The sequence below is a fragment of the Trichomycterus rosablanca genome, chromosome 1 (genome assembly GCF_030014385.1).
Source record: "Trichomycterus rosablanca isolate fTriRos1 chromosome 1, fTriRos1.hap1, whole genome shotgun sequence".
Taxonomy (NCBI): Eukaryota; Metazoa; Chordata; class Actinopteri; order Siluriformes; family Trichomycteridae; genus Trichomycterus; species Trichomycterus rosablanca.
The window spans coordinates 62,424,008-62,449,362 of record NC_085988.1 but is presented as its reverse complement, the minus strand read 5'-3'; the positions used below and the strand labels follow the sequence as shown (position 1 = coordinate 62,449,362).

Genomic DNA, 25,355 nt, shown 5'->3' with positions numbered 1-25,355 from the left:
CCTTTGGTAAAACATGCTGAATGGACACAGTGATCTTGATTTTAAATCAAGTAATGTGATAAAATAGTGCAACAAACATAAGTAATGGTCTAAAATGAAGGTCATTTGCTCTGTTATCAAATGGAGCATGCAGGTGTGGCAAGCACCAAGAGAAAGGCACAAAGTGGGTCCAGTGGCTGTTAAAAATGTCAATGGAAATAACCTGATTATTATGATGGAACTTTTATATCCTAATTGGCATGGTCTCTTCAAGGATGGCAATGCCCCCATCTACAGGGCATGATGTGTCAATGATTTAAGGTCGCCACAACCTTCATAAAAGATTAAACTGGGAGAGTATATTTAAGAGGAATAGTGCTCTCTCCTCCAGTACAGTTCCAAAGACTTAAACCTAGGTGCATTAGAGCTGATACTGCTGCTTATGGTTGCCCACCTGTCTGTAGTTATATAAAATGAAGTCACTTAGATTGGCAAAGATGAGGGCTCTGTGTGTGTTTGTGTGTGTTTAGTGTTTTTTCTACCAAATAAGCTGCAGCAAAACAGTGGCTGGTGTTGGATTGCAGAAACCTTTCCACTGCGTCCCCACAATGCTGCCTCAGCATAGAAGATAAAACCTTCTATATATACGTAGTTATATATGTACAGTCAGTGAAACAAAGTCACAGTATAAACTACAGTATACACCGATCAGCCATAACATTAAAACCACCTCCTTGTTTCTACACTCACTGTCCATTTTATCAGCTCCACTTACCATATAGAAGCACTTTGTAGATATACAATTACTGACTGTAGTCCATCTATTTCTCTACATACTTTTTTAGCCTGCTTTCACCCTGTTCTTCAATGGTCAGGACCCCCACAGGACCACTACAGAGTAGGCATTATTTGGGTGGTAAATCATTCTTAGCACTGCAGTGACACTGACATGGTGGTGGTGTGTTAGTGTGTGTTGTGCTGGTATGAGTGGATCAGACACAGCAGTTCTGCTGGAGTTTTTAAATACCGTGTCCACTCACTGTCCACTCTATTAGACACTCCTACCTAGTTGGTCCACCTTGTAGATGTAAAGTCAGAGACGATCGCTCATCTATTGCTGCTGTTTGAGTTGGTCATCTTCTAGACCTTCATCAGTGGTCACAGGAGGCATTGTTGGCTGGTTATTTTTGGTTGGTGGACTATTCTCAGTCCAGCAGTGACAGTGAGGTGTTTAAAAACTCCATCAGCGCTGCTGTGTCTTATCCACTCATACCAGCACAACACACACTAACACACCACCACCATGTCAGTGTCACTACAGTGCTGAGAATCATCCACCACCTAGATAATACCTACTCTGTGGTGGTCCTTTGGGGATCCTGACCATTAATGAACATGGTGAAAGCAGGCTAAAAAAGTATGTAGAGAAACAGATGGACTACATTCAGTAATTGTAGAACTACAAAGTGGAGCTGATAAAATGGACAGTGAGTGTAGAAACTAGTAGGTGGTTTTAATGTTATGGCTGATCAGTGTAGATTATTGGTCATTCTTAAATGTTCCAGGAAAGGTATCAGAACTTTTCCCAGGAGTGTCTTTGATGTCATGTGATGTCACACTGTCACGTTCTAAAGTCTAGCTTACATCCTCCAGCTTTCTCGAACCTCCTTCACAAGTGCTGAATTGCTTTTTTTGCCAAAGGTCTTATAAAGGTTATATACCTCAAATGTCTATAGGATAAATATTTTTCTACAGATTACTTCTATTTCCATGCCTTTTATGACCTATGTAATATAACCACTGTAAAATATTTGCCCATGCTGTTTTTTTATTGTTTCAAGTTAATAATGCTGAATATTAATACCATGTTATTGTTGTTTTATCCTAGAATGCTGGCATAACTACAATTGTCTACTATTACACATAAAGGACTGCTTAAGTCATATTTATAGGGAATTAAACTAGCCATAAACTTCACTTTTTATAATACCATAGTAAGACCAGGAAGGATATTTCTAAATGATAAATCATTTGAATTTGAGGAGAATCTGGACTCATGCAGCAATAGTTGCAGCTGCTTTGTATGTTTGCTTTACAGTTATTAGACTCTACACCATAAGCACCCATACTACATTTGGGTTCTCTGACAGGTTATTGTTCTGGGCCTCAGTCAGTTTTCATAATTTAGTTTTTTTTTATATCGATTTTTGATTATTTAATTGAATCCTTGTACACAAATGCAAAATCCAACAAACATAGTTATTAATATGTCATATTATAGTATACAGTATATTGCTTTATTTATAATTTCCTTTTTTCAGGTACATTAATGTGAAATTTGTGAAAAATGTGAGATTTTGGAATGGACCGGCTAAATTTAAAAGCTTCCAAGTGCTTTCTGTTTTTACAGTAATGCACTAAATACAGAATTTGTAAATTATGTTAGCCTACTACCCCTTGGGTTCCAGGGTTTGAATCCTCTGAGGTGCTATGATTGTCTATGTAAGGGAAATGGTAGGGAGACTGGTAAGTAGCAGTTGTCTCACTTTCTTTCTTAGCCTCTTATCCAATTAGGGTCGCAGGGGGGCGGTGCTGGAGCCTATCCCAGCTTTTCAATGGGGGCAAGGCATACAGTAACACCCTGGACAGGGCGCCAGTCCATCGCAGGGCAGACACACATACACACACCCATTCACCTATAAGGCAATTCAGTGTCTCCAATTAACCTGACATGCATGTTTTTGGACTGTGGGAGGAAACCAGAGCTCCCGGAGGAAACCCACGCAGACACGGGGGAACATGCAAACTCCACACAGAAAGGACCTGGACCGCCCCGCCTGGGGATCGAACCCAAAACCTTCTTGCTGTGAGGCGACAGTGCTACCCACCGAGCCACTGTGCTGCCTAGCAGTTGACTTTACTTACAAAATGTTATTTTTATAGTTCATTGATCTGAACTGTATAAGAAAAATGCTAAAATTTTCAAAATTGTTGTTCTATTTTACCATTATACAGTAAATAAACAGGGTAACTTGTTTTAGCCCAAATGGAAAGTATTTTTGTTTATAATAAGTCTCCCCTGATGTAGAACATTTTACTTAAACTTGGTAGAATCAGATTATTGTAGGATAAACAAATAAAGGCAAAAAATTAATACTTGTTGTTACAAGGTTTGTACGTCATATATTCCGTACAGTGTTAGTACACAGTATATGATTCTGAGATACAGTATGGATTTTACTTTGCTTTACAAGGCATACACACAGTGCTGCGTAAAAAACATGTGAACTGGTGAAATGGTTAAATGTAAACATTGTTTCACACTCTCCTCATGAGCCAAAAGGTCTTAATACGCTGGTTCAGTTCAGTCATGCCATTCAGTATTTCCCAAGTCAAACAGGGGAATTTCTAAAAATAGTGAATACAAAACAAAGCTATATATAGGTAATATATTTTTATATAAATCTTTTCTTTATGTAAAGCAGGTTTTTAATATTAGCCTATGTTTTGCTGCCACAGACTGTCTAGCATTTCCTCAGGAGGAAATGCATTTTTAAAGGAAACAAAGGAAATTAATTAAATAAAATGACCAGGAAAATGCTGTGTAATTTGCAATGTATTTAATAACCGTCATTGTATATACTGTATTTTAATTAAACAATCCTGATTTAAATTCTAATGGACTGTGTCTGTGGTTTCATGTTCAGTTTGTTTCAGATGAGGTAGTAGAAAAGGTCAACATTATTTTTTCATTATTCTTTTAGAATTGTTTATTATTATTATTATTATTATGTTACTATATTTGCTTTTTCTGCTATGATTGTTACTATAGTAGTAGTAGTAGTAGTAGCAGCAACAGCAGTAGTTGTAGTTGTAGTGGTGAATGTCATGAATAGATTTTTGCTACTTCAACTGAAGGCAGTACTAAATTTGCTTCCTGTCTTGTTTATTCAGCTTGCATAAGATTTACTATATATATATATATATATATATATATATATATATATATATATATATATATATATACAGTGTATCACAAAAGTGAGTACACCCCTCACATTTCTGCAGATATTTAAGTATATCTTTTCATGGGACAACACTGACAAAATGACACTTTGACACAATGAAAAGTAGTCTGTGTGCAGCTTATATAACAGTGTAAATTTATTCTTCCCTCAAAATAACTCAATATACAGCCATTAATGTCTAAACCACCGGCAACAAAAGTGAGTACACCCCCAAGAGACTACACCCCTAAATGTCCAAATTGAGCACTGCTTGTCATTTTCCCTCCAAAATGTCATGTGATTTGTTAGTGTTACTAGGTCTCAGGTGTGCATAGGGAGCAGGTGTGTTCAATTTAGTAGTACAGCTCTCACACTCTCTCATACTGGTCACTGAAAGTTCCAACATGGCACCTCATGGCAAAGAACTCTCTGAGGATCCTAAAAGACGAATTGTTGCGCTACATGAAGATGGCCAAGGCTACAAGAAGATTGCCAACACCCTGAAACTGAGCTGCAGCACAGTGGCCAAGATTATCCAGCGTTTTAAAAGAGCAGGGTCCACTCAGAACAGACCTCGAGTTGGTCGTCCAAAGAAGCTGAGTGCACGTGCTCAGCGTCACATCCAACTGCTGTCTTTGAAAGATAGGCGCAGGAGTGCTGTCAGCATTGCTGCAGAGATTGAAAAGGTAAGTGGTCAGCCTGTCAGTGCTCAGACCATACGCCGCACACTACATCAAATTGGTCTGCATGGCTGTCACCCCAGAAGGAAGCCTCTTCTGAAGTCTCTACACAAGAAAGCCCGCAAACAGTTTGCTGAAGACATGTCAACAAAGGACATGGATTACTGGAACCATGTCCTATGGTCTGATGAGACCAAGATTAATTTGTTTGGTTCAGATGGTCTCAAGCATGTGTGGCGGCAATCAGGTGAGGAGTACAAAGATAAGTGTGTCATGCCTACAGTCAAGCATGGTGGTGGGAATGCCATGGTCTGGGGCTGCATGAGTGCAGCAGGTGTTGGGGAGCTACATTTCATTGAGGGACACATGAACTCCAATATGTACTGTGAAATACTGAAGCAGAGCACGATCCCCTCCCTCCGGAAACTGGGTCGCAGGGCAGTGTTCCAGCATGATAATGACCCCAAACACACCTCTAAGACGACCACTGCTTTATTGAAGAGGCTGAGGGTAAAGGTGATGGACTGGCCAAGCATGTCTCCAAACCTAAACCCAATAGAACATCTTTGGGGCATCCTCAAGCGGAAGGTGGAGGAGCGCAAAGTCTCGAATATCCGCCAGCTCCGTGATGTCGTCATGGAGGAGTGGAAAAGCATTCCAGTGGCAACCTGTGAAGCTCTGGTAAACTCCATGCCCAGGAGAGTTAAGGCAGTTCTGGGAAATAATGATGGCCACACAAAATATTGACACTTCAGGAACTTTCACTAAGGGGTGTACTCACTTTTGTTGCCGGTGGTTTAGACATTAATGGCTGTATATTGAGTTATTTTGAGGGAAGAATAAATTTACACTGTTATATAAGCTGCACACAGACTACTTTTCATTGTGTCAAAGTGTCATTTTGTCAGTGTTGTCCCATGAAAAGATATACTTAAATATCTGCAGAAATGTGAGGGGTGTACTCACTTTTGTGATACACTGTATACACAGTATATATATACAGTGTATCACGAAAGTGAGTACACCCCTCACATTTCTGCAAATATTTCATTATATCTTTTCATGGGACAACACTATAGACATGAAACTTGGATATAACTTAGAGTAGTCAGTGGACAGCTTGTATAGCAGTGTAGATTTACTGTCTTCTGAAAATAACTCAACACACAGCCATTAATGTCTAAATAGCTGGCAGCATAAGTGAGTACACCCCACAGTGAACATGTCCAAATTGTGCCCAAATGTGTCGTTGTCCCTCCCTGGTGCCATGTGTCAAGGTCCCAGGTGTAAATGGGGAGCAGGGCTGTTAAATTTGGTGTTTTGGGTACAATTCTCTCATACTGGCCACTGGATATTCAACATGGCACCTCATGGCAAAGAACTCTCTGAGGATGTGAGAAATAGAATTGTTGCTCTCCACAAAGATGGCCTGGGCTATAAGAAGATTGCTAACACCCTGAAACTGAGCTACAGCATGGTGGCCAAGGTCATACAGCGGTTTTCCAGGACAGGTTCCACTCGGAACAGGCTTCGCCAGGGTCGACCAAAGAAGTTGAGTCCACGTGTTCGGCGTCATATCCAGAGGTTGGCTTTAAAAAATAGACACATGAGTGCTGCCAGCATTGCTGCAGAGGTTGAAGACGTGGGAGGTCAGCCTGTCAGTGCTCAGACCATACGCCGCACACTGCATCAACTCGGTCTGCATGGTCGTCATCCCAGAAGGAAGCTGACGCACAAGAAAGCCAGCAAACAGTTTGCTGAAGACAAGCAGTCCAAGAACATGGATTACTGGAATGCCCTGTGGTCTGACGAGACCAAGATAAACTTGTTTGGCTCAGATGGTGTCCAGCATGTGTGGCGGCGCCCTGGTGAGAAGTACCAAGACAACTGTATCTTGCCTACAGTCAAGCATGGTGGTGGTAGCATCATGGTCTTGGGCTGCATGAGTGTTGCTGGCACTGGGGAGCTGCAGTTCATTGAGGGAAACATGAATTCCAACATGTTCTGTGACATTCTGAAACAGAGCATGATCCCCTCCCTTCGAAAACTGGGCCTCATGGCAGTTTTCCAACAGGATAACGACCCCAAACACAACCTCCAAGATGACAACTGCCTTGCTGAGGAAGCTGAAGGTAAAGGTGATGGACTAAACCCAATTGAGCACCTGTGGTGCATCCTCAAGTGGAAGGTGGAGGAGTTTAAGGTGTCTAACATCCACCAGCTCCGTGATGTCATCACGGAGGAGTGGAAGAGGATTCCAGTAGCAACCTGTGCAGCTCTGGTGAATTACATGCCCAGGAGAGTTAAGGCAGTGATAATAATGGTGGTCACACAAAATATTGACACTTTAGGCACAATTTGGACATGTTCACTGTGGGGTGTACTCACTTATGTTGCCAGCCATTTAGACATTAATGGCTGTGTGTTGAGTTATTTTCAGAAGACAGTAAATCTACACTGCTGTACAAGTTGTACACTGACTACTCTAAGTTATATCCAAGTTTCATGTCTATAGTGTTGTCCCATGAAAAGATATAATGAAATATTTGCAGAAATGTGAGGGGTGTACTCACTTTCGTGATACACTGTATATATATATATATATATATATATATATTTATGTGTGTGTGTGTGTGTATACACTGATAAGGCATGACATTATGACCACCTCCTTGTTTCTACACTCACTGTCCATTTTATCAGCTCCACTTACCATATAGAAGCACTTTGTAGATCTACAATTACTGACTGTAGTCCATCTGTTTCTCTACATACCTTTTTAGCCTGCTTTCACCCTGTTCTTCAATGTTTAGGACCCCCACAGGACCACCACAGAGTAGGTATTATTTAGGTGGTGGATGATTCTCAGCACTGCAGTGACAATGACATGGTGGTGGTGTGTTAATGTGTGTTGTGCTGGTATGAGTGGATAAGACACAGCAGCGCTGCTGGAGTTTTTAAATACAGTGTCCACTCACTGTCCACTCTATTAGACACTCCTACCTAGTTGGTCCACCCTGTAGAGGTAAAGTCAGAGACGATCGTTCATCTGTTGCTGCTGTTTGAGTTGGTCATCTTCTAGACCTTCATCAGTGGTCACAGGACGCTGCCCACGTGGCACTGTTGGCTGGATATTTGTGTTTGGTGGACTATTCTCAGTCCAGCAGTGACAGTGAGGTGTTTAAAAACTCCATCAGCATTGCTGTGTCTGATCCGCTCATACCAGCACAACACACACTAACACACCACCACCATGTCAGTGTCACTGCAGTGCTGATAATGACCCACCACCTAAATAATACCTTCTCTGTAGAGAAACAGATGGACTACAGTCAGTAATTGTAGATCTACAAAGTGCTTCTATATGGTAAGTAGAGCTGATAAAATGGACAGTGAGTGTAGAAACAAGGAGGTGGTCATAATGTTATGCCTGATCGGTGTGTATATATATATACAGTGTATCACAAAAGTGAGTACACCCCTCACATTTCTGCAAATATTTCATTATATCTTTTCATGGGACAACACTATAGACATGAAACTTGGATATAACTTAGAGTAGTCAGTGTACAACTTGTATAGCAGTGTAGATTTACTGTCTCCTGAAAATAACTCAACACACAGCCATTAATGTCTAAATAGCTGGCAACATAAGTGAGTACACCCCACAGTGAACATGTCCAAATTGTGCCCAAATGTATCGTTGTCCCTCCCTGGTGTCATGTGTCAAGGTCCCAGGTGTAAATGGGGAGCAGGGCTGTTAAATTTGGTGTTTTGGGTACAATTCTCTCATACTGGCCACTGGATATTCAACATGGCACCTCATGGCAAAGAACTCTCTGAGGATGTGAGAAATAGAATTGTTGCTCTCCACAAAGATGGCCTGGGCTATAAGAAGATTGCTAACACCCTGAAACTGAGCTACAGCATGGTGGCCAAGGTCATACAGCGGTTTTCCAGGACAGGTTCCACTCGGAACAGGCTTCGCCAGGGTCGACCAAAGAAGTTGAGTCCACGTGTTCGGCGTCATATCCAGAGGTTGGCTTTAAAAAATAGACACATGAGTGCTGCCAACATTGCTGCAGAGGTTGAAGACGTGGGAGGTCAGCCTGTCAGTGCTCAGACCATACGCCACACACTGCATCAACTCGGTCTGCATGGTCATCATCCCAGAAGGAAGCTGACGCACAAGAAAGCCCGCAAACAGTTTGCTGAAGACAAGCAGTCCAAGAACATGGATTACTGGAATGCCCTGTGGTCTGACGAGACCAAGATAAACTTGTTTGGCTCAGATGGTGTCCAGCATGTGTGGCGGCGCCCTGGTGAGAAGTACCAAGACAACTGTATCTTGCCTACAGTCAAGCATGGTGGTGGTAGCATCATGGTCTTGGGCTGCATGAGTGTTGCTGGCACTGAGGAGCTGCAGTTCATTGAGGGAAACATGAATTCCAACATGTACTGTGACATTCTGAAACAGAGCATGATCCCCTCCCTTAGAAAACTGGGCCTCATGGCAGTTTTCCAACAGGATAACGACCCCAAACACAACCTCCAAGATGACAACTGCCTTGCTGAGGAAGCTGAAGGTAAAGGTGATGGACTAAACCCAATTGAGCACCTGTGGCGCATCCTCAAGTGGAAGGTGGAGGAGTTCAAGGTGTCTAACATCCACCAGCTCCGTGATGTCATCATGGAGGAGTGGAAGAGGATTCCAGTAGCAACCTGTGCAGCTCTGGTGAATTTCATGCCCAGGAGGGTTAAGGCAGTGCTGGATAATAATGGTGGTCACACAAAATATTGACACTTTGGGCACAATTTGGACATGTTCACTGTGGGGTGTACTCACTTATGTTGCCAGCTATTTAGACATTAATGGCTGTGTGTTGAGTTATTTTCAGAAGACAGTAAATCTACACTGCTATACAAGTTGTACACTGACTACTCTAACTTATATCCAAGTTTCATGTCTATAGTGTTGTCCCATGAAAAGATATAATAAAATATTTGCAGAAATGTGAGGGGTGTACTCACTTTTGTGATACACTGTATATATATATATATATATATATATATATATATACTGTATATTGTAATAACAATTACAATTAACAATAATATAATAATAATATAGTAATTTATATTTTAGTGGTAGTACTTGTCACAATTTTTTCAGTAGTAGGCTATTTGTTGTTGGTCTGATTCAGTACTGAAAAATAATCGTTAAAAGTATAAATTAAATTAACAAAACACATTAGATTTTCATTCTTAATATTTTATTCCAGTGTTGTGTGAGATATTAATTTGTTTATTGATTTTTTTTCTTCATTTTGTCCTTAGTTGATCAGGAAAGTCTTAAGCCATTCTCCTCTGTCAGTGTTTGATGAAAGATCAAGGCTCTATTCTCACTTCTCTTCTAACCACGCGAGTGTATCTGTACTAACCAATCAGCGTACGGAATTGAAGGGCTCATTAATATTAACGAGTTGCTCCTCCAATCAGGATTGAGCAGCGCGCAGCACGCAGAAGGTTCAAAGCGCTTTTTTCTTCAGTAGTGTATAACAGAGCGGTGCGTTCACTCATCTCAGCGCGCGTCTAACACAGGTTCAGGTTCTGAGTGAGTCTGCTGAATGGATTCGAACAAAATAAGTAATGAGTGTAAGAAAACTGAGCGTTCGGATTATTGCTGTGAAAATGATGGAGCTGTGAGTGAGGTGAGCTTCATGGAGCTTTGGACTACCTGCGTTATCCAGCGGTGTGTTTAAATGAGGTGGACATGGAGAGGAGCGGTATCTGGGGGATTCAATCATTCAACCTGTTCCTGCTGCTGTTTCTCTCGGGTTATCCGTTATGCTGTCAGGGGAGCTGGATGTAAGTTGACCATCCTTTTTCTCTTTTTACCTTGAATTGCTTTGCAAATAGTTTTTAGTGTTGGGCAAATTTTTTTTTACAGAAATGCTGATTGATGGATACTGAAAGCAATTTAATAAATTAACACTTTTATCCAAAGCGACTTACAGTACTGTGACAGTTTATTTTCTAAGCAGTTGAGGGTTAAGGGCACTGGCAACCTGGAAGTGGTGGGGCTTAAACCAGCAACCTGTTTATTACTAGTCTAGTACCTTAACCACAGGTTAATACATCTAAAGAGGCAAGCCATAGCCTAGTGGTTAGGGTACTGGACTAGTAATCCAAAGGTTGCTGGTTCTAGCCTCACCACTGCCAGGTTGCTGCTGTTGGGCCCTTGAGCAAGACCCTTAACCCTCAATTGCTCAGATTGTATACTGTAACTGTAATGTAAGTCGCTTTGGATAAAGGTGTCTGCTAAATGCTGAAAATGTAAATGTAAAGAGCAAATTATTCAGAATACATTTCGATAATGCAAATAGTCAATAATAATAATAATAATAATAATAATAATAATAACAATAATAGGGCATGGGGCATGAATACACCCTGAACAGCATGCAATACCTTTGTTGCATTTCAATGAACACTTAATCACATACACAATTAATCACTCACATGTAGTGGCAATTTAGGTTAGCCACTTTTTCACTGGTGGAGGGGAAAAAGTAAAGCAAACTGAACATGTACAGACATAATGAGAACATGCAAAATTCTTCACAAGCAGTGACCAAAAGCAAGTTTTAAAGTCACATCACGTAAACACTTTACCAGCTGACCTTGATCTTAACTCTAAATCTTAACTCTTAGCTTCTTACTGCGCATTGCATATTACTCTTAACTATCTAAGACCTTTAAGCAAAGCACTTTTATTATGCATATTGTTTTTGTGAAAGAAGGTTATCTTGCTGCTTCACTTTTTGCATTTTCACATTTTGCAAAGGTACTGTAGGGTACTAAGAAAGAGCATTATTACTTGGGCACAAAATGACATAGGTTCAGACAGAGGTTTAGAAGGTTTTTATTAGAACTCCAACACAACAAACATAGACAGGCGAAAACATAAAAAGTCTTGTTATGCATGATTTTAGATTGTCCTGTTGAATAGAAAAAAATCCTTTTAAATACCCATTAAATCTGTAATAACTAAGAAATGGTTGTCTGGATTTTACTTAGGTTCTATCTAGCATGATCGTAGCCAAAGCTGGGGAGTTAAAGAGCATGAGCTCTGGTAGTTGATGGGTCTTGTATAGCTCTGGTAGTTTGCAGTTTGCAGATGGAGTCCCTGGGTAGTGTTCTAATATTTATATTAGATTAGATTTAACTTTACTGTCATTGTGCAGAGTACAAGAACAGAGCCAATGAAATGCAGTAGCATCTAACCAGAAGTGCAAGATAGAGATTATTTACATATAATACAGTTAAAGTGCAGAAGTGACCAGATATGTGAAATGAGGAGACACACGAATATTAAACAGGTAATGCTGATTATAATAGATCATTACAGAGTAATAAAAGGTAAATAAAAGTGGCCAAATGAATGAGTAATGAATGATAATAAATAGAGTATATAAGTATAGCGGATACAGTATATACAATATGTACATTATTGTTGTGCTGGTGTAAATAGTGCAGTAGTACCATGTGCAAATTTGCAAATACTGACAACAGTAAATACTGATATACAGATAAAATGATAAAATATCCTTATATATGTGTGTGTTTTTTATATCTTTTGTAATTATTTATGTAATATTCATTCAAATATGAACATGTATTTAAAGAGCTCTTCAGCCTTTTTAAACAACGCTGCTTTTGGCTTAGATGGAATTTTTGCATATTATAATTGAAAGGAATTAGGTATAGCTTTGCTTAAGTCATTTTTCCCTTTTAATTATTTTATTGAATGTGGTTATTTGGGTTATGCCACTGTGCACCTTTCACCGGACATTAAAAGTGCTTTTCTAGTATGGGAATTCTCTTGTCCTGTATGTTTCTCAACTGCTTCCCAGCTATCCTGCAGCAGGTAAGGTACAGGGCTAACAATCAGCAGGTTACTGGACTAGTAATCACTGCCAGGTTGCCACTATTGGGCCTCCAAAAATAAGTGGCGTCTACCCATGGCATCTGGTGTCTAAAGTATTTCAAAGCACTTCAGGTGTTTATTTAAAAATGCAATAAACTGTTTTTGATTACCTGTTTAGTGCTTGGTTCTTCAGCTCTTTTTCTAGTGCCACAATAAACTGAATATACAGTCAATGAGCACTTTATTAGGCACACCTATAAAGTACATGCATTTCTTGCTTATTTTATAAGGTACCCAAATGCAGTAATTGTAAAAATAAATAATTATTAATAAATGTCAAAATCTAGACATGTTGTAAAGTTATATGTTACATACTCAGGTTTGCCTAAAATGACTTTCATATTGTGTACAAAATTAATAACATTTGTAACATTTGTATATAGCCTGGCATCTAGGGTGCATTGTAATGAACTGTAAATAGATGGCAGGGAGATCATTCTGTTTGCATTCAGCCAATTAAACTGAAACGCATTGCTCTGCAGTGCAGATTTGTTAAGATTTCTGAATTACATCTATACACTAAAGCAATGTAATCTAAACAGATTCCATTTAGATTGATTAGATTGATTGTTTTTTATGAAAATATTCTGAAATAGTAAAAAAAAATTTATGAACCATTTAACTTATTATAGGTAAAATAATGGCGAATAATTCTTCCAGTTATATTTTTACAATAAAAAGGCAAAATAAATGAATGAATAAATAAATAAATAAACATTGCAGTTTTTTTTTACCACTGCTTACACTGCTTTACATCACAGGTGGCTGGGCATCACATCAGTGGGAGCGGTGGAGAAGATGGGCTGCACTAATCTGCCCCTGTCCAGCAAGCAGAAGGAGGTGTGCAAGCGTAAACCTTACATGCTGCCCAGCATTAAAGATGGAGCACGCATGGGCATCACAGAGTGCCAATCCCAGTTCAAACACGAGCGCTGGAACTGCAGCACCAGCCGAGAGACGTCTGTGTTTGGCTACGAACTCACAAGCGGTACGACCACCAACAACACAACACACATTTTCAAAAAAGTGGCATTTACTTTTTATGGTGATTCTAAAAAATAGTGCACCAACTGTGGTAACTATGTAAATAAAAACCCTATATCTGGAAAAGTTGGGGCATTTTATAAAATGCAATAATAACTAGAATTTGTGATTAAATTTCTTGAACATTTATATCACTAACAAAAAAAAAAAATGTAAAAAATAATGTTTTAATGTAATGTGGCTTACCAACTTGTTTGATATTTTGTAAATATGAACAAATTTTGAATTTAACACCAGCAACACATTCAAAAATGTGTAAACAAGTTTATAGAATGTTAAAGTTGCAATGTTGCACAATATTCCACAATAAGTAGATGAATAAGTAACAGGTGAGGGTATCAGAATTAGGTAATAAAGGAATATCTACCAAAGACTCTTTGAAAGCAAAGACGGGTCATGGCTCTCCTCTTATGGCCAGACCTCAAGGGAGAATTGTCATCAGTCAGTTAAAACAAGAAATGCTAAACATCAATGCCGCCAAGTTCTCTGTGCCTGAGCTCATTTTGGACCAAAACACAATGAGAACATGTGCTGTGATCACACGAGTTTACATTTCAGCTTGTTTTTAGTAAAATTGGATACAAAGTTCTTCATGCCAAAGATGAAAAAGACTGTCCAGACTATTATCAGCAAAAGATGCAAAAACCAACATCCGTCAAGGTATCGGGAAGAATTAGTGCCCACAGAATGGGTGACTTGCACATGTGTCAAAATGTCATTAATGTGATGGCGGATATTGATATATTTTTTTAAAGAAACACATGCTGCCATCAATGTCCTTTCCCAGTATGTTTGCACACATTACAACAGCATGGCACAGTGTGTGTGTGTGTGTGTGTGTGTGCGCTTGACCGGCCTGTCTGCAGTCCAGATCTGTTTCCTATTGAAATTCTTTTACCAAGAAAAAATAGACAAAATTTCATTTTCAACACGGCAACAAATCAGTGTCTTCAGTTCCAAATAAGTAAAACTAATTAATAGTGGGCGCCCAGGTGGCGCAGCGGAATATTCCGCTAGAACACCAGTGCTGAGATTTTGAACTCCTCCTGAACTCCTCTGAACTCCTCGGTTCAAACTCAGCGCCATCCAGCGGGCATAACTGGCAGTGCCTGCAGGGAGGGATGACTGGAATATGTGAGTGGGGTCTTCGAACGGTTTGTTGGGGCAGCACGGTGGCTTAGTGGGTAGCACTGTCGCCTCACAGCAAGAAGGTCCTGGGTTTGATCCCCATGTGGGGCGATCCGGGTCCTTTCTGTGCGGAGTTTGCATGTTCTCCCTGTGTCTGTGTGGGGTTTTTTTCAACAGTCCAAAAACATGCACTCAGGTTAATTGGAGACACTGAATTGCCCTATAAGTGAATGGATGTGTGTCTGTCCTGCGATGGACTGGCGTCCCGTCCAGGGTGTTACTGTGTGCCTTGCGCTTATTGAAAAGCTGGGATAGGCTCCAGCACCCCCCTCGACCCTAATTGGATAAGTGGTTAAGAAAATGACTGAATGAATAATTAGTAGTGAAGTTGATGTAACATTGTAGTAATCATGCTTCTGTCTAAACCTTGTTTGTGTTGCAGGCATCAAATTCCAAATGTGTTTATATTTACAAAATACAATGAAGTTGATTAGTGACAACATTGAAAATCTTTGCCTTTCACATTTATCAGTGAAATAAGATTTAAAAGAATTAACAAATCCCAGATTCTTCTTTTTTTTGCATTTTAAAGAATGTCCCAACTTTTTCGGAAATGAGGTTTGTATAGTGGTGTATTATTTTTATAGTAGGCTGACGTATTAAGGATGCAGCCTAATAGTTTACAGAAAACTGGCATGATGTAACTGGTGTGAAGCTCTTGGATAAAAATGAAGTGTACAATCCATAAACAGACACTGAGGAAGTTGAATCACAGTTGATGGGAGTTTTATAGTGCAGCTCTATTTTTTTACCTTTCTTGTGTATATAACAGAAATGTATCTTATTTATCCCAAATGTGTTCAGTGGGGTTGAGGCCAGGGCTCACTGCAGGCCACACCAAACTCATCAAACATTGTCTTTCAAAATACATTTAGAATACATCATGGACCTTACTTTTAGATTTGAACAAGGGCCTTCCCCAAACGGTGGCCACAATGTTAGACGCATATAACATATAACAGGATTTGTTGGACCAGTCAACCTTTTTCCATGGCTCTGGTGTCAAGTTCAAATGTCTGTGTGGTTATTGTTGCTGCTTTTGATGGTAGACAAGATCAAGATCAAGCATGGGCACTCTGACTGGCCTGTGACTAAGCAGTCCTATACATAAAATGGTTCGATGCACTAAATTGTGTCACATACACCTTATCACCTCCATTAAAATGATCTGCAGTTTGAGCCCCAGTAGCCATTATGTTGGTTTTTACCAGAAGCCATAGTCAACAACCTGTTGGCGCTTTGTGGCTAGTGGACCACTCTTGGTAAATACTCATCACGGTTGCCAGTGAGCACCCCATGCTGTTTCGGAGATCCTTTAACCCAATCAACTGGTCCTAATAATTTTTTCTAATTAATGACACTCAGGTCTTTATGCCTGATAATGTCTGCTTTTTGACCATGGCAACCATATCTTTTTGACCATGGCAACTCTTACAAAATAGGCACTGCCATGCACATATGTGGGCCCCATTTTCTGGCTCATCAGAGAATATAAATAAATAAATAAAATTATGGTGTATAATTATTTGTTTGCTTTCAGGAACCAAAGAGACAGCTTTCATCTATGCCATCATGGCAGCTGGGCTGGTCCATTCAGTCACCCGGTCATGCAGTGCAGGCAACATGACTGAGTGTTCATGTGACACCACGCTGACAGGCAGCGGATCTCAAACCGAGGGCTGGCACTGGGGTGGCTGCTCAGACGACCTTGCCTATGGTACCTGGTTTAGTCGCCGTTTCATCGACCATGCAGTGAAGAATGCGTCAGCCCGAGGAGATGAATCACTGCTCATCATGAACCAGCACAACAGTGAGGCGGGGAGGCAGGTGAGAGCAAGACATCAATTTAGGTTTCCATTCCACTAAACAGTTGACCAAGCTTTGGGAAAAAATTATTTATTTATTTATTAGGATTTTAACGTCATGTTTTACACTTTGGTTACATTCATGGCAGGAATGATAGTTACTCATTATACAAGATTCATCAGTTAACAAGTTTAATGTCAAACACAGTTGTGGACAATTTTGTCTCTCCAATTCACCTCACTTGCATGTCTTTGGAATGTGGGAGGAAACCAGAGCTCCCGAAGGAAACCTACGCTTACACGGGAAGTACATGCAAACTGCACACAGGAAGGACCCAGACCGCTCCACCAGGGGATTGAACCCAGGACCTTCTTGCTGTGAGGCAACAGTGCTACCTACTGAGCCACCGTGCCGCCCCTTTGGGAAAAACAGGCAGGGATAAATGAAATCTTTGCTAAATGATGCTGAAAAACTAGTGCATGTTTTTATCATTTCAAGATTTTACTATTACATTATGGGATGCTGCAGTTAGTGTTCTTAGCAGGATTAGAAAATCTGATCATCTTCATCTGGTCCTGTTTACTTTGCACTGGCTTACTCCTACATGCCACATTGATTATAAAACTTGCTAATGACACTTAAACTTCCCACATTTGCGGCATTTAGCAGACGCTTTTATTTATTTATTAGGATTTTAACATCATGTATTACACACTTTATTATATTATTATCCCTGATTATATTTATGACAGGAACGGTAGTTACTTGTTACACAAGATTCATCAGTTTACAAGTTTAATGTCAAACACAGTCATGGACAATTTTGTATCTTTAATTCACCTCACTTGCATGTTTTTGGACTGTGGGAGGAAACCAGAGCTCCTGGAGAAAACCCACGCAGACACGGGGAGAACATGCAAACTCCACACAGAAAGGATCCAGACCTCCTTTCTGTGAGGTGACAGTGCTACCCACTGAGCCACCTGTGGCAAATGAAGTTAAGGGCCTTGCTCAGTGGCCCAACAGTAGCAACTTGGCAGTGGTGAGGCTTGAACCGCCAACCTTCTGATTACTAGTCCAGAACCTGTTATACCTGCCCTATTGTAATGTTTATTTTCTGCATATCTGTATTTGCTAATCTTCTACAGCAGTATAGTCATTCCTAATTACTTTGTTAATTCTTATAATCATAAACTTTAGACATTCTTTCATTACCTGGCCTAAATGCATATTTTTATTTGGATGCATTTTTATAAATTAATTGATTATTGTAAATATTGCTATTACATGCCTAAACATTAATATTTTTGGCTTAATTTTAAAACAAATAGTTTATCCAAAGCAATTTAACATGTGTTCCTATGCATTACAGAGAAGGCTAATGAAAGTTAGCAGGAGTAAAACGGAGTACATGTGTGTGAATGAGAGGTAGGGGGTGGAAAGGTGCACTTGTAACAAGTGAAGATGGTGAAAGTTGATGAGTTTAAAAATACTTGTGGTCGAGTGTACAATGTAATAAAGAGTGTGGTAGAGAGGTAAAGAAGAGAGTGCAGGCAGGTGGAGTGGGTGGTGTAGAGAGGCAGGAGTCATTTATGATAAAATGTTATCTGCCAGAGTGAAAGGGAAAGTTTACAAGACAATAGTAGCTGTGTTGTACGGGTTGAAGGCCATGAAGATGCTGTGATTCTCGCTGTAAGTGAAAAAGATGGACAAGATTAGGAACAAGTTTAAAAGAAGGACTGTACAGGTAGGGTGTTTTGGAGACAAGGTTAGGGAGGAAGAAGGGAGAGAGAAGTTGGAATAATGGTCATATCAGGAGAGGAGTGTTAAGGATGGAGCCACCAGGAAGGGGAAGGAAAAGAAGGCCAAAGAGGAGGTTAATGGACACAGTGAGGACATGCAGTCGGTTGGTGTGATAAAGATGAGTGATCTGCTGTGGCGACCTGTGATGAGAGCAGCCACAAGTTACATTAAAAAAACATTAAAAAAGTAAAGAAATTAATAATTTAAAAGAAATTTACATTTCTTTGGGATAGCTGAACCTTAACCATCCCCCTCAGCAATCAGTTCAATAATCTGCAAGTAAAAAGTTTCTTGAACCACAGACTCCCCAGTCAAGTGCACCACACAAGATTTTACACTATGCTTTTCAGCAGCTTCTGTTTTACACAGACCTGTTTTGGTAATCCTTGGATTACATCTGACTATCAACAAATTTCCTTAACAAGGTTTCAATCTTGGAAAAGATTACTTTATTACTATAAAGTTACTATTACTTATTACTTTGTAATATTTGCAGGCAAATTAGCCCTATTTATTTGGGTACTGAACAGTCACCGACTACCAGCTTCCTACACCACCAAAGGAATAATTTAACTTGTATGATGTGTATGTTTTATACTTTTACAGCTGTAATCGCGCCACATTTAATTATTTCTTAGTTTTAAAAGCTTTTTTTTTTTTGGAAGAATTCTTTGCAAATTGGCTTTTATTAGTGTTTATAGTGCTATAATGCACACATTTGTCTCAACTAAAGTTTATAAATCAGTAGAAACATTTTAAATGAACTTATCAGATATTGATCTTTAAACAAATTTTCTTTATTTCATTTTATCAATCTTTTCAATTATGCAGTTTAAAAATTTTACGTTTAAACTTTTATGACTTGTTCAGTAAACGTAATAAAAATGGTAATTAATATTCGTTGGGATTTATTTATTTACTTTTATATGGACTTGCAGAGTATTCAGCAGCCCCAATGAAAGCACAAAATCTTCGCCCACATACTGCATATGTACCAGTAGGCTTGTGTATAATTTGGTATAGTTAGTATACCAAATCAGACAAAACATGAAATATCTTCGGTTCAAACTGTCTGCAATTAAATAAAAGTCAAAGTAAATGTAAGCAACTCTGCATCTTTATTTTATTTGCATTTTCCATACTGTCCCAACTTTTTCTGATTTGGAGAACAAATGTTAAATTTAATGCTGATGCTTTCTAAAATACATGTTAGTCTGTTTCTATTTAACACAACTGGTTGTGTTTGCTTCAGAAGTATTCAGACTGCTTTGTCCAGCGTCTTGTCAGATCATGTACTTGTGCACGGCCATCAACGTGATCTTGGAGAAAACAGGATTTGTCAGGACAGTCGACCTTCTTCCATTACTTTGATGTCCAGTATTTATGCCTGCATGCCAATCATAGCTGCAGTCGATGGTGGACAAGAGTTAGCACAAGCACTTTGATGCATTGTGTGTTGACACATTCATTTCATCACTGGTATTAAAATGATCTGCAGTTTAAGCCACAGTCTTTATTGGAAGCCACAGCTTTTATGTCCTCTGGCATCAACAACAAGCTATCAGAGGTTTATGATTTGTCCTTCTTCGAAACACTGTGGGTTTGGTGCACACCATACTGCCTTTGAACAACCCAGTCATCTGGCCACAACAATTTGGCCCTTATTGAAGTGCCTGATCATATCTGCTGCATTCAACACATGTGCTATGAGTAACTACCAATTACAGACTAACATTTAATATAATCCAGACTGTGACATGCAAATTAAGTTGTTACAAATTAGGCATAACTTTAATTTATAATTAATTTATGGTTGAAAATTTACCTTTACATGTCTAACCAATAATAATTCTCATTTGATTTAAAACAAATCAAATCAAGGGCAGTGGTAGCTCAGTGGTTAAGGTACTGGACTAGTAAGGTTGCCGGTATAAGGTTGCCAGTTCAAGCCCCAACATCACCAGGTTGCCACTGTTGGGCCCTTAACCCTCAGTTGCTCATTAATGTAGTTTTATTATTTTTATTATTTTTTATTTTTTTTATTATTATTTATTTATTAATGTAGCTTGTGGTGCTGAGATATTGTGAAAAAAAAGCTTTTCCGAGAGTCTAAAACGCTTATTGTTAAAAAAAATCTTAACGTGACTTAATGTATTAAAAGAACGACATAGGAACATTAAACCTCTCTTAATTACTACTGCTCATAAGTTCTCTCCACTAATAAAATTCCTCGCTTGTTTTAGTACAATAAGTCATGTCAAGCTTTGTGCACTGCCACACTCGATAGGAAATAATGGCATGCGCCTTTACTTTTAATACGGTTTTCCAAGATCACGCATCCCCACAATTAAGAAGCATAAGGAAACAATAAAAAAAGTAAAGGTAAAATGCAGGTTTTGTTGTATTTTTATTGATTTTTAACTGTTTTTCAGTTGTATTACAGTGGTTTTTATATTATACTTGTGTTATTTTCAGTGTGTAAGTGTCAAAAACAACCCCATTATTTTACATTAGCCTAAAATATATGCACTTCTACGGGATCATGGAACACATTAACAGGTTTTCCAATACATCCTTATGGGAAAAAAAAACTTAAAACTCAACACCTTTTAAACTCGACGCCACTCCCAGAATCAACTGACGTTGAGTTTCATTGTTGTTTCTATCTATTTGTTGGGGGTGTTCCTATGTTATGGCTCATCGGTGTATACCATATACTGTGAACAATACTGTTTCTGTGCTTTTGTTTGGATGATTCAATGTTTCAGAAAACACCATTAGACTTAATTAGGTACTTTTCACATCTGGTAAAGTCATGCAGTCATGTTATCTAAATTTTTGGAAATATACAAAATTATTTGATGTGCGTGTATGCATACAGAAAGTTAGCACAAGCTTAAAGATAAATATAAAGCAGACATGTACCATGTAAATGATCAGTATTAATCTAAACCCTGCATTGATGTGCAGTTTGGAATGCAGCCTCTCTTTACATTCTGCTTTTGAGTCTGTTTTCTTGCCAACTAGAAAATAGAGGGCAGATTTTTAGGAAGTGTACAGGCATACCAGCAAACAGCTTGTGTTTGGACCAACAGAATGTTATATAAAAAAATCAATCAACTTCAGGATTTTGGGTACGATATGGAAAAACTCTCCTGGTGGTGAAAATTTTTGCCTTAAGTGCTGAATATCTGCTACAGGCTATTGTGTAAGACTTGGCACAATGATACAGCAGGAAGTGTGGGTACTGTACAATCCCAGGATTCTGAAAACTTGGGTTCACTTCTGGTCACCGTCTCCCACATGTTTTTTTTTTTCCATGTACACAAGGGTTTCCTTCGAATACTTGCCCTTTGGTAAATTTGCTGCTCTACATTCTCTGGATTGGATGTATAACATAGGCCCTATGATGGACTGGTGCCCTGTCCAGGATGCTTTTTAGCCTTAGCTTTGCACCCATTGTTTCTGAGAAGGCTGGTAAAAGTAAATGTAATAATGGTTATTAAAAATGAATAAACATATGATTACATTGAAAACAAATTTATAGTACATACACACATCCTCTGCATACATGGTGGAGGGATACTTTAATGTAGTGTGTTTTTCTCTACATTGAAAGAGCCTTATTGCTTTCCATGTGTTGGAGGGCTCTTGTGCTAGTCTGCAATTTTCCCTGGCCAGCATGGAAGTTGTGCATGAGGCAGAGGATGACAATGTAGTGGGGGAAAAGGTGGTGGATATGTCAAAATTATTTAAATATATAATGGGTCTATCTGAAAACCTAGTGAGCTCTCTATATAGACAGCATTTTACGTCATCCTACACGCTCTCAAGATAAAGGCTGTCTACATTTTTAGATACCTTAAAATGCTGCCTACTAAGGTGCCTTATTTTGAAGTGATAATCAGACTAAATGAAGAGGGAGCATCAGATGCTTCCTTAGCAGTGAAGGCAACCCCTTGCCTTGATTTTAAATTTGATTTGTATAAAGGTGTACAAGTGTCATTTAGGATTTAGGCATTTAGGCATCAGGCTTGTCAGTGACAATTTAACCATTTTTGGTACACGGAGGGAGATGTTAGCTGGCATGCTAGCGGGTTGTGCCGCCTCAGCCCATTGGTTTGAATGGCGTGAGGCTAACTGTGTTAGCTTAGTGACGTAATTGCCGTAATTGCTGTTCAAGTAGTGTGTCTAAATAACCTGCCTTATAAGTTTAAAGTCTTATTAGAATCTTTCTATTTAGGTTGCTGCCTAGGTAGGAAGTAGGAAGCAAGGCAGATCACTAGGTTTACAGACAGACCCATAGTGTGCATATTTAGTACACTGCTAATGGTTTAGTTCACAATATATAAATAATTCACTATTATTTATCTTCTACAGGCTGTGGCCAAGACGATGTGGACGGACTGCCGCTGCCACGGTGTCTCAGGCTCCTGCGCAGTAAAGACATGCTGGAAAACAATGGCATCTTTTGAACGTGTGGGCAGCTACTTAAAAGAACGCTATGAAAACAGCGTGCAGGTGCAGGACCGCACCAAGCGCAAGTTCCGGCGCAAGGAGAGAGAGCAGCGACAGGTGCCCATCACTCGGGAGGACCTAGTTTTTCTCAACAAGTCACCCAATTACTGTGTGGAGGACCGTCGGCTGGGTGTGGTCGGGACTCGAGGACGCCGGTGCAACCGCACTTCTGCCGGCCCAGAAGGCTGCAATCTGTTGTGCTGTGGCCGGGGATACAACACGCATGTCGTGCGGCACGTGGAGCGCTGCGAATGCAAGTTCGTCTGGTGCTGCTACGTGCGCTGCAGACGCTGCGAGACCATGAATGACATTCACACGTGCAAATGAAGTGGCAAACCAGGGAAAGGGACCAGGAAAAAATACATCTAGCCCATTACTACCACCAGTCCTGCATCTTCATCATACATCTTCATTTATTTTATGTCAGCAATGATTTGTTCTGATAGAGAACTCTCCCAGTTGCATTGTCTTTTGCTTGTGCATTTGGGTTCTCAGGACATAATAAAAGAGATGCATGTGTGCCATAAAGAAGGGCAATAAGGGACTCTAAGGACCCTCAGTATACAGCACTCAAAGACTGCTTACATACTGCCATGAAAGCTAGGAAAACTAGACCAAGGTGGCATTTCTTCTCCTCAGTGAGAAGGATAAACTGACCGTTTTCCAATGATCTGCTTCCCTTATTAGACAGTCTGCAAATACAAACCAGTTTGTGGACAAAGTATCCAAGACAACCAGACGAGTAACTCAGTTTAGCAGACCACTGGCATGCCCTGTTGTTTGGGTTCCAAAGTTGGGAATCAAGTCATATGGATCCAGTTTGACCAACAGTTCAGATAATTGTGAGGCAATTGAAACAATGTATGTTAAAAATCACATAGATACTTATTCAGAATTAACATGGCCTGTTTATCAAATCAGTTTGCAGTGAAAAAATGTGGACCACTGGATGAGTAGAATTGGTGTTGGCTTAAGTTCTTGCGTTAGGGTTAGTATTTAAGTTTGATATCCAACATCAACATCTGCAACATATTTGCTGTTACTATTGTTTGGCTCTACTTGCTGCAAAGCCAAAGAAAAAAATACATTCTGTATTTTAAATATTAGCGGAAATGATCTTAGAAGAAAGAGAGAGAGGTCCATCTACAGACATCTATAACACAATAGCTCTAGGTCAAACCATCAGTAATGTACACTATACAACGATAAGGCATAATATTATGACCACCTCCTTGTTTCTACACTCACTGTCCATTTTATCAGCTCCACTTACCATATAGAAGCACTTTGTGGTTCTACAATTACTGACTGTAGTCCATCTGTTTCTCTACATACTTTTTTAGCTTGCTGTTCTTCAATGGTCAGGACCCCCACAGGACCACTACAGAGTAGGTATTATTTGGGTGCTGGATCATTCTCAGCACTGCAGTGACACTGACATGGTGGTGGTGTGTTAGTGTGTGTTGTGCTGGTATAAGTGGATCAGACACAGCAGTGCTGCTGGAGTTTTTAAATACCGTGTCCACTCACTGTCCACTCTATTAGACACTCCTACCTAGTTGGTCCACCTTGTAGATGTAAAGTCAGAGACGATCGCTCATCTATGGCTGCTGTTTGAATTGGTCATCTTCTAGACCTTCATCAGTGGTCACGGGACACTGTTGGATGGATATTTTTGGTTGGTGGACTATTCTCAGTCCAGCAGGGACAGTGAATGTGTTTAAAAACTACATCAGCGCTGCTGTGTCTGATCCACTCATACCAGCACAACACACACTAACACACCACCACCATGTCAGTGTCACTGCAGTGCTGAGAATGATCCACCACCCAAATAATACCTGCTCTGTGGTGGTCCTGTGGGGGTCCTGACCATTAAAGAACAGCATGAAAGGGGGCTAACAAAGCATGCAGAGAAACTGTTGTTCTACAATTACTGTCTGTAGTCCATCTAAGTGCTTCTATATGGTAACTGGAGCAGATAAAATGGACAGTGAGTGTAGAAACAAGGAGGTGGTCATAATGTTATGCCTGATCGGTGTATGTATCTGGACACCTGACCGTGACTTGTTGGACATCCCATACCAAAAAATAACAGGTAATAAAATAGAGTGACATCTGTGTTATCTTTTTAGCTATTACAACAGCCAATTTTCTGAAAAGGCTTCTCACTTTGAGATATGTCTGTAGGTAAGAGCCTATGTAAAGCTGGGTACTGATGTTGGTCAAGAAAGCCTTAATCAATGTTCCAGGTTATTCCAAAGCTGTTCAATGGGGCTGAGGTCAGGGCTGTGTGCAGGCCACTGGAGTTTCTTTAAAGCAAGATTTTCTTCATGTCTT

General features: G+C 39.7%; 1 protein-coding gene across 1 annotated transcript; it reads left to right on the top strand.

Annotated features, from left to right (window-relative positions):
- The first annotated feature begins 10,439 nt into the window (after nucleotides 1-10,439).
- Nucleotides 10,440-23,342, top strand: wnt16 (wingless-type MMTV integration site family, member 16). The gene is made up of 4 exons (XM_063005174.1): nucleotides 10,440-10,534; nucleotides 13,418-13,644; nucleotides 16,429-16,715; nucleotides 22,878-23,342. The coding sequence occupies exons 1-4, from the start codon at nucleotides 10,440-10,442 to the stop codon at nucleotides 23,340-23,342; spliced, it is 1,074 nt and encodes a 357-aa protein (XP_062861244.1).
- Nucleotides 23,343-25,355: the final 2,013 nt, after the last annotated feature.